The 12,820-nt window shown below is 37.2% G+C and overlaps 2 protein-coding genes across 2 annotated transcripts; both read left to right on the forward strand.

Annotated features, from left to right (window-relative positions):
- Positions 1–828: 828 nt before the first annotated feature.
- Positions 829–2,839, forward strand: LOC103934025 (acyl carrier protein 1, chloroplastic-like). The gene is made up of 3 exons (XM_048577327.1): positions 829–951; positions 2,127–2,249; positions 2,578–2,839. Exons 1-3 carry the CDS (start codon positions 829–831, stop codon positions 2,704–2,706), a joined length of 375 nt encoding a protein of 124 aa, XP_048433284.1. The 3' UTR covers positions 2,707–2,839.
- Positions 2,840–6,169: 3,330 nt separating this feature from the next.
- Positions 6,170–8,865, forward strand: LOC103934026 (putative polyol transporter 1). Its single transcript, XM_009343733.3, has 3 exons — positions 6,170–6,365; positions 6,562–6,908; positions 7,780–8,865. Exons 1-3 carry the CDS (start codon positions 6,209–6,211, stop codon positions 8,863–8,865), a joined length of 1,590 nt encoding a protein of 529 aa, XP_009342008.2. The 5' UTR covers positions 6,170–6,208.
- The last annotated feature ends 3,955 nt before the right edge of the window (positions 8,866–12,820 follow it).

Below are 12,820 nucleotides of genomic sequence, written 5' to 3' on the forward strand. Positions count from 1 at the left end.
CGCCGAGGGGAACAGCGAAAGGAGAATGGGAATATAGAAGAACGCACAAACCTAATTGGTGAAGTAGTGTTTGCCCGACGGAAATCCTCGACAGGCACCTTCACTCAGTCGTCGAGCAAATGTGTTTCTGCTCGTTTTTTAACACATCGATGTGGTCCTTTGTTAAAACTAACTGAAACCGTTAGTCAATGAAACTGTCCGTCGGGCAAACTGAACTTAGCCAACGAATCAGTGTTTTGTCCCGCAAGACTCAATGACTTGCGCGCCAAATTTTTTGCTAGCGCCAAAATCTTGCCCTACGACAGTCAAATGGGGAAAAATTTACGCTACGAAGGATTTTTCCGCGAAAGGTACCTTTTCTCAACGACTAAAAACCTTCATCGTGCAAATGCCTTCAAGTAAGTGCGGGTAAGGAGTTTTTTGGCACCAAATAGTCGCATGACGAGGAATTTCCCACGTAAACATTACGCGAGAGATTTTATCAAGTAAAGGGCTTTGAAATGGTCAGTGCACATTGAACTTGTCGTATTTAAAATATCTTAAGGTCTTGTTTTAATTTTGGTGAGATGGCCGATTCCGCTGCTCTTACAACTAAGCAATGCAAGGGAGAAGTATTTGGGAAAGGTAATAATTAAGTTTCTGTGGATGTAATATTTATATTTTTGGAAAAACAATTTTGGGTGAATCACTTACTGTGATTTAGAAATTTATGTTTTGTTTCCGTAGATACTGCAAATAAAAAAAACCCAGAGATCGATGCAGGCTCAAAAGGAGGAAAATGCGCAACGTATGCGAATCATTTATGATGATATGAGGGGATTGAATACGATGACGAATGTGGAGCTTATGCACGACATTCGTGTACTAGTGCGGATCAACTGTTTTACGAAGCGGGCGTCTTGGAACAATTTGCCTGAGGACTTGAAGAAGTCTATGTTGGATGAATTATCAGTAAGTGTAAATTAGTAAAATCATTATTATTTTGTTAAATAGTATATTATAACGATTAATTTGTAATTATTTTTTGTGTCACAATGTAACTATATTATTTATGTTACGGACCAACGCTTGATGAAGTTGATCGATGAGATGTTCAGGACGCATAACCGGCAGTGGTGGCCTAACGTCTAGCGACACGTAGAATTACAGGGAAATCCTGACAGACTAGTGGAGTAGAAGTGTTAATTAAGTGTTGTGGACGAATAACATATGTTTATATTTGTGTATTTGAGGACAATGTTTTTAATTATTTCTTTAATATGTATTTGAATTAAAATTTCAGTTTAATTGATTAGTTGGTTAATTTGATTTATTTGGTTAACTTAATTTGATTTAAGTTTTTTTTTATTTTACTTAATCAATTAGACAATAAACTCCTTATTTACATAAGTTTCAAAATTTCAAATAAATATTTAAATTTAATGTCTTCTGTCGCTTCAGCATTTAGGCGGCGAACTTGTCATCGCACAAAAATATTCGTCGCGCAAAGTGGCCAAAAAATTCAGGTAGATTTTGCGCCAATTTTCGACGGTATATGTTTTGAACAATGCAGGTTTCGTCGCACAAAGAGTTCGTGTTTATAATCAGATTGCTCAGCTGAAGAGGTAAAAATTGCAAATTTCGCAGCAACTGCCTCTGCCACCAGAAAAATCCAGCCTTCCTCCTTCCATTACTATCAAATCCATCCTCTAATACTCCCATCATCTCAATCTTCATCATCTCTCCCTAAATCGATCTATCCTACTGTATTCGGTATGCGTTTTTGTTTTGTATTTGAAAATTTCATTGTGAATTTGTACTAACGCCATTAAATTTGTTTTCTATAGAGCTGTTGTATACGATTATCGATTGGTGAAGAACGAAATTGGAGGTATGTTCTTTGGTTTTCAAAAATTTAAATTATTTAATTTATTTTTAAATTATGGTGTGTTAAATTGTTTGTATATAAACTATTGTGTACGTTACAAACAAAATTGTTTTTGTGTTGTACAAAGTTAATGGAAAAGCCTGCCATTGTTTGAGTGTTTCTCGAGTTTACCCGAATTAAGTCAAATGTAGTAAAAATTAAAAATTTGATAGTTATCTGGTCGTTGTGAGCTGTAGTAATGTTAATTGTCCTTCATCAGGCAAAGCCGGATGCGGTGGAAAGGGTGTCTAAGATAGTAAAGAAGCAACTTGCATTGCCAGACGACTCTGCAGTTACCGGCGAGTCAAAGTTTTCCGAACTTGGAGCGGATTCTCTAGATACGGTACATTCAACATTCATTAACATGCTACTCCGGTTTCTTTATATTTTTTCCATCTGTATTCGCAGGGAGTTCTTCTAACCAGAAAAATATACTACATTTCACAATCGTTACGACTATTGCAGTACTAGTGAAGAATAAGGAGACATATTGGTTACTTTGTGTGCAATCTTTCAAAATTCTCTTTACTTTTAACAGTGTTCGTTGCAGTTAAAAATCTTCAGACGTAGAAATCATTTTGGTTTCTCTAACGTAGTTACAGTTTCGGTATTTAAACTTCATTGTTATTTGTTGTAGTTTGAATTTGTTCTAATGTGAAGCTGCACTCCAGGTTGAGATTGTGATGGGACTTGAGGAGGAATTCGGCATCAGTGTGGAAGAGGAAAGCGCTCAGACCATTGCAACTGTGCAGGATGCCGCAGATGTTATTAAGAAGCTCATTGAGAAAAATAAGGCGTAGAAGCGATGGAAACGAGTCGAGAAGCATTTTCATTTCCTAGCCTGCTTTAGAGATAAGTACTTGGTAGACTGGTTATGTACTCGGTTGTTTTGTGTTAAATCCGAACCTCGTAGTTGCGTGGTTTTACTATAAATTTATGAATTTTCGAGTTTCTGTTGAGTTTTCGATACTCTCGTTTCTTTTCACCGGTGGAGTTCTGATCAAATGGAGAATAACCGTACAATGTTCGCCAGACCATGCTGTTGCGTAACGATTATGGATGGTTTGGAAGACTTCCGAGCAGCTTATTTTTTGAAATTTCAGAAACTTGTGCAAGACCATACTTTTGCAAATCTGAAACAAGTGAACTTAAAAGCTTTTTATCATCGTTGAACGAGTATTTTGAGAATTGTTATGTGTAGTGAATACACACAAATCCTATTGCCCGTGTCATCGGTAGCAACAGAAATTTTGGGTTATAAAGTTAAATCAAATCAAATCAGCAAATCAAATTAACAAAAATTCATTGAGAATTAAAATTTAGGCAAAACAAAAACCCAAAATTGAGCACATTACACTATCACAAACAAAAAATTGATATAGCAAACAAAAAGTCAATACCTTTGAGAATTTGGGGTTCGACTCGGAGAGCACGGAAATGGAAGAGAGAGAGAGAGAGAGAGAGAGAGAGAGAGAGAGAGAGAGAGAGAGAGAGAGAGAGTCTCAGTCTCAGGGCAATTTCCGTCTGAAATGCTGAAATTCTCATCATCTGGTAGCGGACAGAAGTGAGGACTTGTGTGGGTGGGAAAGGTGGTGGGGGAGGCGGAGAGATTTCGGCGAAATACAAGCAGAGGCCGGATAGACGTTAAGACACCGCCATTGTTAGTGGTCGGAGTTGTGAGTGAGAGAAGTCAGGTCTTTTTGCAGTTGGGGTTTCCCTCGGTTTTTTAACAGGCGCACAAGTTTAAATATAATCAAATTTTGTGACCCAATTGGGAATATAACTTTGATATGACAAAACGATTTTGGGGAAAATTTGCGAATAGAAAGAATATAAAAAGTCGCTTTTGCCCCCTAAGGTGAGGGTAACCCTTTTCTCAAAATATCAAGTATGCCCTTATGGTTGCTTCCCTAATGCGTTGGCAGACAATTTCTCTCCGACTTTAATTTTAGCCGATTATTCTTTGAACTTTTATAATTATTCAATTTCCTCCTTACACTTTGACTTTAGTTGATTATCTCCTGAACTTTTATAATACCCAATTTCCTTCCTGACTCATGGTTGCTTACTAGGAAAAGGAGATCAATATAAATGCTGAAATTAAATTACAGCATATAAATCGTCTTAGTGTATTTGAGGCGGTTTAGTTTGAGTTTTGATTGGTTTTAGCTACTGAAATCACATATATTATGATCTCGAAGTTGCAGAGAGTAAGATAAGGGAGAGAAGAGTGAACAAAAACGAAAACGTCTCTTGAGAATCTACAGCGGATTTCTTCCAATCTATTATGCCAAACACGAAGAGAGTGTGAGCAATATAGCCGTTGCTAGCTCACACCTTAGCTAGAAGTGTAGCACGCGAGTTGCACATAACAACTCAAATTAGACAGGTGACACGATATACATTTTAAAACATAATTCATCATTCAAATTCAAATTCAAGTACATTTGAGTTGTTGAAGAAGAAAAGTTGGAAATCTAATCCTGCTTATATATGGTAGAACAAGTGTGAGATTGTATTCATCAACTTTCAATTATAGATGTCTCCTATTAATTTTCTCATCTTCATATCTTTTTTTAAAAGTGTAAATGAATTCTAAAAGCCGAATACGTGTATCTTAAATATAGGATACACATATCCATCAAGTCAAAGACATGTCCATAGACCATGATACGTATCGGATGAGTATCCGAGAGTATCAGGCAAATATCTTATCCAATCAAGTATCAGATATGGATACACAATCAAACATAAGTATTTGTGCATCATAGGTGCTTATTTTCTATTTTTTTTAGTACAACGATATAGTTTACATTGAGGGAGGAGTTCGGCTAAGCCACACAATGGGCAATCTAATTTGATATTGAATTAGCCATCCACGAGGTTCGAATCTAATACCTCTCACGTTCAAGTAAAGAGAAATACCATCAGACTGTAATATTGAGTGACGGTGCTTATTTTCTATTGGTTTGCAACCAAAGTACCAAAGCGATCAAAAGGAAATAACTAGCTAGAAAGTAACCAAATTTATAAGAGGCATATACTGTGATACTGAGTTGTGTTGTGTGCACCAGATCAACGAATCTCACTGAGGAGTTAATTTAGTTCTAATTTTTATTGACAACCAATTATATATTATGCGGTTAACAGTAATTTTTATTATCGATCAACCAATTTTTGTTGCTTTGCCTTTTTTTCACCTTCTTTTTTTGGGTTAATTTTGCAGCTAGTAGTAAAAGTAAAGTGTGGATAACAACAATTTTCGGGAATTGCAGATAGTATTTATTTAGCAAAATGTATATATATGAACAACTTTTGAAATTGTACGTACAATTTCTTTATATTATAAATAAAACAAATTTATTAATTATTTTTACAATTTAATTATAAAAAAAATTGTAATTAACTTTTTTATAAATTATTGTTACAATTTAATTTAAAAAAAATTTAATTGTTGTTTTAATTTAAAAAATGTTTTCACAACCCAAAAGAAAAAAAATATGTATATTAAACTTTACGCAACAAAACCTTTTGTCGTGTAACAGTAAATGCCACAACCATATTTGTCGCGTAACAGTAATACGCATACGACAAATTTGTGACAATTAAATAATGTTAAAATTACTCCAATTTGTTGCATGAATGTTTACTAAACAAAACGTTTCGTCGCGCAATGCTTTACTAACGCAGCATTTTCGTCCCCATTAGGACAATATGACAACATACTTTTGCCTCGTTGTATTTCACACGAAAAATTAAGCTCTTTGTTCTGTTACATTTATTGCGACGAATCATTTTTTTCAACGCACAATCATTTGTTGCGCGACAAATTTCATTATTTTGTCTCACAATTTTTTTTTTTCATGACCTTTGTGCAACGAACTAGTTATTTCCTAAGGGCAAGGTTTTGTAGGGCAACCCCAATTTTCTGGTGGCGGGTGAGCTTGTAACATATATGGAACAATATCACACAGTTTTTGCGCATATATGGTTGCGTGCCTGAAATGACACTAAATATGGAACCATATTTCAGTTTTTTTATTTTGTTGCTTTGGTATATAAGAACTAATTAACTAAATTGAGTTCTAGAATTAAGATAATTCAAATTTCTTCGTTGATTGATGACAGTATTGGATGACGGTGTTTGTTTCCATGAACAACAACATTTCAGACAAATGGATATAATCTGTATAAATGGTACTTGATTAATAGCTCATTCCTCATATCTAATTCTCTCTCTCTCTCTCTCTCTCTCTCTCTCTCTCTCTCTCTCTATCATTTAATTTATCTAGCTCTATAGATATGGAGATGGCTGACCAGAGAGCAGAAAATAATGTCGTCTCCGGCCAACCCCAGAATAGTATTGCAGACTTTGATCCCCCAAAGAAACCCAAGACAAAGAAGTTTGCTGTTGCCTGTGCCGTTTTGGCTTCAATGACGTCTATCTTACTGGGTTATGGTAATTGTTCCTTAAAACTCATGGATATTGTTAGTGGTTGTGGTTCTCTAATGATACACTCATTCTCCAGTCTTGTTCTTATTTGATTAAAAATATTATCTTACTATTGCAATGTGCCATTCTCCGTTCCTACTCTTTTTGTTTTGGAAGAAACTTCTCCACCTACGACGCATGCTTATTTCAAATTTATTTACAGATATTGGTGTAATGAGTGGAGCGTCTCTCTTCATCAAAGAAAACCTCAATATCAGCGATGTTCAAGTTGAAGTTCTTAACGGTACCTTGAATATATACTCTCTCATTGGCTCCGCCTTGGCCGGTAAAACCTCTGACTGGATTGGACGCCGGTACACCATAGTACTTGCCGGAACAATCTTCTTTATTGGAGCTCTCCTCATGGGTTTTGCCCCGAACTACGCCTTCCTCATGTTTGGTAGATTCATTGCCGGAGTTGGAGTTGGCTATGCTCTTATGATAGCTCCTGTCTACACCGCCGAGATCTCTCCGGCCTCGTTTCGTGGCTTCCTCACATCTTTCCCTGAGGTTTTTTTCAGTACCACGTTATATTATCATATAATATACTAACTATTTTTGTTATTAGCCAGGGTGATATGTTTACGTAAATATAAGCCTCTAAGTATTTGAAAAAAGTTATGCTTGCGAGACCATATAGTTATATCACATTTCTATATCATCTCATGTAACACGTGGTGCATACAATGAACATTCAATAAGATAAATTCATTAATTGATGTGGCATTTAAACCATCACTTGCCATGTCCGAAGGTATAAAAATATGGTAAAAAAATGTGATATTCTAACAATTTCCTCGTAAAAAGTAGGGGATTCCTATTCACACACCCCTTTTTACCTCCCACACACACTTGTTAATTTTTGTCCACTGGTCTTCTTCAATTCATTCGATCCGATGGCCAAAAATTGAAAGATTGTGTGAGATGGTAAAAAAGAGCGTGTGAATAGCACTACCCAAAAAATAATGCTAAGGACACCAGATATTTATAGCACATTAGTGTATCATCTCATGTGGCAAGTGATGTATGCAACCAACGTTCAATGAGATAAATTCATTAATTAATGTGACATGTACACATCACTTGCCACATTAGATAGTGCACAAATGCCATATAAAAATGTGCTCACCCTAGAATTTTCCTAAAATATCTACTGGGTGGCGCTATCCACACCATGTTTTACTTTCCATACACCTTCTGAATTTCCGACCATAAGATCAAATGAACTAAAGAATATCAAAAGATGGAAATTAACAAGAGATGTGTGAAAAATACTAATGGATGTGTCGATAGAACCACCCTATTTATTGTTTCGTAAACCTCTCAAATGCATGCACGTGGAGTTTATATTAATAGAATTGATCATTTTGAAAATATGTAGGTGTTTGTTAACGTTGGTATATTACTGGGGTACGTATCCAACTTTGCCTTAGCCAAGCTCCCAATCCACTTGAACTGGAGGATCATGCTCGGCATCGGCGCAATTCCCTCAGTTTTTCTAGCCCTCGGCGTTTTAGCCATGCCCGAGTCACCACGCTGGCTCGTCATGCAAGGGAGACTCGGAGACGCCAAGCGAGTACTAAATAGAACATCATCTTCTGAAGAGGAATCGCAGCTCAGACTAGACGAGATTAAAGAAGCTGCAGGAATCCCCAAAGACTCAAAGGATGAGGTCGTTCAGGTTTCTAAACGCAGCCAAGGTGAAGGTATATGGAAGGAATTGCTCATTCGCCCTACGCCGGCCGTTCGCCACATTTTAATAGCAGCCCTTGGTATCCACTTCTTTCAACAAGTGTCGGGTACAGACTCTGTGGTTTTGTACAGCCCCAGGATCTTCGAGAAAGCGGGAATCACTTCTTACAATGACAAGCTACTTGCAACCGTGGCTGTTGGATTTGTCAAGACCATTGCAATCTTGGTGGCAACATTTCAAGTTGATCGGTTCGGACGTCGTGCTTTGCTTTTAAGCAGCGTGGGTGGAATGGTAGTTTCTTTTACGCTACTCGGTGTGGGTCTTACGGTCGTTGATCAATCCCACAGCAAGGTCCCATGGGCCGTCGGGTTGTGCATCGCCATGGTACTATTCATAGTCGCTTTTTTCTCCATCGGGTTGGGACCCATCACGTGGGTCTACAGTTCTGAGATCTTTCCGTTGCAGTTGCGAGCACAAGGGTGCAGTATGGGGGTGGCCGTAAACAGGTTGACGAGCGGGGTCATCTCCATGACTTTTATTTCATTGTATAAGGCCATCACGATTGGTGGGGCCTTCTTTCTTTACGCGGGAATTGCTGCGCTTAGTTGGGTCTTCTTTTATACGTTGTATCCAGAAACGCAAGGTCGATCCCTTGAAGATATGGAGGTCTTGTTTGGTAAATACCACAAGTGGAGAGAAGCCAATGCCATGCTTAACAAGACTAAGCAAGCTGATCATGGTTTTGGTGACGTCAACAAGGCTCAAATCCATTAGGAATAGAAGGGCAATCAATCAATGTTTAATGCACTTTATGACGATGATCAATTCCTTTGTCTCATATATTTCAGTTATATGCAACTGTACTTACATTTATAAGAATAATTTTCATTAAAACCCAAAAGTTGTTTGGTACGTAGTGAAGTTGAAAATTTTGAAAACTTTTGGTTTTCATCTTTAGTGAAACATAGATCTCAAGCAATCGCTCCAGCCATTATATTAAATTCTGAACTTTTAAGAAGAATAATGCCAAGGAACCAAATTTTCAAACCAAATTTTGTAAGCCAAATGATACGATTGTTTATGGTTGGATTATTACTTAAGTGTTGATTAACATGCTTAACTCTTATTGATGATACATCATTTGGTTTGCAAAATTTGGTTTAAAAGTTTGCTACCTAGCATTATCCTTCTAAAAAAATTTGGTTTAAATGATACATCATTTGGTTTGCAAAATTCAGCCTTCCTCCTTCCATTACTATCAAATCCATCCTCTAATACTCCCATCATCTCAATCTTCATCATCTATCCCTAAATTGATCTATCCTACTGTATTCGGTATGCGTTTTTGTTTTGTATTTGAAAATTTCATTGTGAATTTGTACTAACGCCATTAAATTTGTTTTCTATAGAGCTGTTGTATACGATTATCGATTGGTGAAGAACGAAATTGGAGGTATGTTCTTTGGTTTTTCAAAAATTTAAATTATTTAATTTATTTTTAAATTATGGTGTGTTAAATTGTTTGTATATAAACTATTGTGTACGTTACAAACAAAATTGTTTTGTGTTGTACAAAGTTAATGGAAAAGCCTGCCATTGTTTGAGTGTTTCTCGAGTTTACCCGAATTAAGTCAAATGTAGTAAAAATTAAAAATTTGAGAGTTATCTGGTAGTTGTGAGCTGTAGTAATGTTAATTGTCCTTCGTCAGGCAAAGCCGGATACGGTGGAAAAGGTGTCTAAGATAGTAAAGAAGCAATTTGCATTGCCAGATGACTCTGCAGTTACCGGCGAGTCAAAGTTTTCCGAACTTGTTGCGGATTAATAGATACGGTACATTCAACATTCATTAACATGCTACTCCGGTTTCTTTATATTTTTTCCATCCGTATTCGCAGGGAGTTCTTCTAACCAGAAAAATATACTACATTTCACAATCGTCACGACTAATGCAGTACTAGTGAAGAATAAGGAGACATATTGGTTATTTTGTGTGTAATCTTTCAAAATTCTCTTTACTTTTAACAGTGTTCGTTGCAGTTAAAAATCTTCAGACGTAGAAATCATTTTGGTTTCTCTACCGTAGTTACAGTTTCGGTATTTAAACTTCTATTGGATGGTTGTTTATTTGAAGTAGGGTTGGAAGTAGGGTTCCTAAGAGTTGGAAGCATCATGGAGTATCATGGAAGAATAGAATAATGGAAAGCTAGCTAATGCATGGATTCAAACTTTTGGCTAAAACTTAAGTGATGCTTTAGTGCATCTTAGTTTAATATCTACTTTAGGCATAATGCAAGCCTTGATGATGTTTAGTTAGGTAGAGTGGAGACCTCATCATCATTGTAAGGATTAATTAGTGGTTTAAGTTAGGTGGAGGTGTCATGGAGGGGTCTTAACTCTCCATTGTTTCCGTAGCTTTCCTCTTAGTTTTCTATAGGTTCCTCTATATATGTTTTGTTGTTCTTGTAACTAAAAATGATGAATGAATGAGATACAATTCATTCCTTGAAAATCAATATGGTATCAGAGCAGGAAAAATAACCTGCTTCTGCTTCATCCGAACGTGATCAATCCTCAAGATGGTTGAAGAAAATCCTCTTAGGTCAGATGCTGAAAGTTCACCGGTTCTTTCTTCCGGAAATATGTCTGAGGTGGATGTCAATCCAAATCAAAGGTTAAGCTCAGTCTTGTTAAATGAGTTTAATTACTTACCTTGGTCGAGAGCAGTGAGCCTTGCTCTAGGTGGAAGGTCCAAGCTAGGGTTCATAAATGGAAGCATCGAAGTTCCTGATGCTTCCTCACCAACATATGAAAACTGGCTTTGCAAGGATCAGCTAGTTATGTCATGGCTCCTAAATTCCATGGAGCGTAAACTAGCTGAAATATTCAGTTATTCTGAATCATCATTCGAGCTATGAGAGACAGTCAAGGAGATGTATGGCAGTCAAAACAATGCTGCACGTGTGTTTCAACTAAAGAAGGACATTTCCAACCTGCAACAAGAAGGAAAGCCATTTGTTCAACTTCTTGGCAGCATGAAGAGCATGTGGAATGAGTTGAAAATGTATCGGCCTCATACAACTGAAGCGTCCGTGCTACTGAAAAGGGCAGAAGAAGACAAGATATTCCAACTCTTGTCAAGCCTTGATTCAGGATACGAAGACCTACGAAGCCACATACTCATGAACCCCGAACTACCTTCCTTCACCAGTGTATGTGCAACAATCCAACGTGAAGAAGTACGAAGGAAAGTCATGAACATTGGCACAAAGACCAATGTAACTGAAGCAAGGTCTTACCTAACCAACGAAAGAAAATACAAAGTGAAGAATCCACACTTGAAGTGCCAACATTGAAACTATACTGGCCATGTTAAGGAGACATGCTGGATTTTACATCCAGAATTAAAGCCATAGTTCATGAAGGATAACAAGGGCTCACAAAGACTGAACCGTGCACCACACAGAGCCAACAATGCATCTACCTCAACCTCACATGGGTCTGACGCACTCAAGAGCTTCACAGCAAATCCGGCTGCACTCATAAATGAGTTTGCAGCATATCTTCAAAGCAAGAAAGAAGAGGTTAAGAGTGATCAAACGGTCGTTTTTGAAGATGGAAACTCAACAGCTTTGCTAGGCAAGTTCGCTGGTTTTCTGACAGACACACAACACATGTCCCAAGATGACATGCAAGGTATCATGACTGCTTTCAAAACTGCTCTTAATGTAAATATGATGCATGATTTTTGGATTGTTGATTCGGGTGCCACAGATCATATGACCAATCATGTTTCTAAGTTTCAAAAGTTTGAAAAATTTTCGCAACCTTCTCAAGTCTCAACTGCCAATGGTGAGAGTTCCAAGGTTTTAGGCAAGGGAAATATCCACTTAATGTCGGACAAAATTGAGTCAGTAGCCTTATATGTTCCTTCTTTTCCATTTCAACTTCTATCTGTGGGAAAAATCACCAATACCTTGAATTGTTTAGCCATCTTCTCTCCTCACAATGTCATTTTTCAGGATTGTCTCACCAAGAAGACGATTGGTGAAGGGTTTTATCTAGATGGTCTCTATTACATATCAAAAAGCAGTCCCAGGGGATTTCAAGCCAAGTCCAATCCATCCCAAGATAGTCAATTGTGGCATCAACGTCTAGCTCATCCTTCTCAACCTGTTTTGTCATCTTTGTTTCCAAATTTAGGGAATGATTTAATTTCGTGTGAAACCTGTCATTTGTCTAAGGACACTAGATTGCCTTTTAACCCATCCTTATCTAGGACTAGTAAAGTTTTCGAACTAGTTCACTCAGATGTATGGGGACCAACGTTTGAATCTTTTGATGGTTATAAGTATTATGTGATCTTTGTTGATGATTTCTCTAAAGCCACTTGGTTGTACCTTTTAAAGTCTAAGAGTAAAGTGATGGAAGTATTTAAGGATTTTCACAACCTTGTTAAGAACCATTTTTCTTCTCAAATTCAAACTTTAAGATCTGACAATGGCACCGAATACACGTCCCATCTCATGTCACAATATTTGAGCAATCATGGTATCATGCATCAAACAAGCTGTGTTGGCACACCTCAACAAAATGGTGTAGCCGAAAGGAAAAATCGTGACATACTGGAAAAAACAAGAGCATTAATGTTACACATGAATGTACCAACAAGATTTTGGTCCCAAGGAGCCATGGCGGCTGTGTACATCATCAATAGACTTCCTAGCCGAG

This window comes from the organism of the source record quoted next, unplaced genomic scaffold (genome assembly GCF_019419815.1).
Source record: "Pyrus x bretschneideri cultivar Hongxiangsu unplaced genomic scaffold, Pyrus_bretschneideri_v1 Contig11, whole genome shotgun sequence".
Classification (NCBI taxonomy): Eukaryota; Viridiplantae; Streptophyta; class Magnoliopsida; order Rosales; family Rosaceae; genus Pyrus; species Pyrus x bretschneideri.

Coding starts and splice junctions, on each gene's coding strand:
- LOC103934026 (XM_009343733.3), top strand. CDS start 6,209: ATGGAGATGGCTGACCAGAGAGCAGAAAATAATGTCGTCTCCGGCCAA. Junction 6,366..6,561: donor GTCTATCTTACTGGGTTATG/GTAATTGTTCCT, acceptor ATTTATTTACAG/ATATTGGTGTAATGAGTGGA. Junction 6,909..7,779: donor TCCTCACATCTTTCCCTGAG/GTTTTTTTCAGT, acceptor GAAAATATGTAG/GTGTTTGTTAACGTTGGTAT.
- LOC103934025 (XM_048577327.1), top strand. CDS start 829: ATGACGAATGTGGAGCTTATGCACGACATTCGTGTACTAGTGCGGATC. Junction 952..2,126: donor CTATGTTGGATGAATTATCA/GTAAGTGTAAAT, acceptor GTCCTTCATCAG/GCAAAGCCGGATGCGGTGGA. Junction 2,250..2,577: donor GAGCGGATTCTCTAGATACG/GTACATTCAACA, acceptor GCTGCACTCCAG/GTTGAGATTGTGATGGGACT.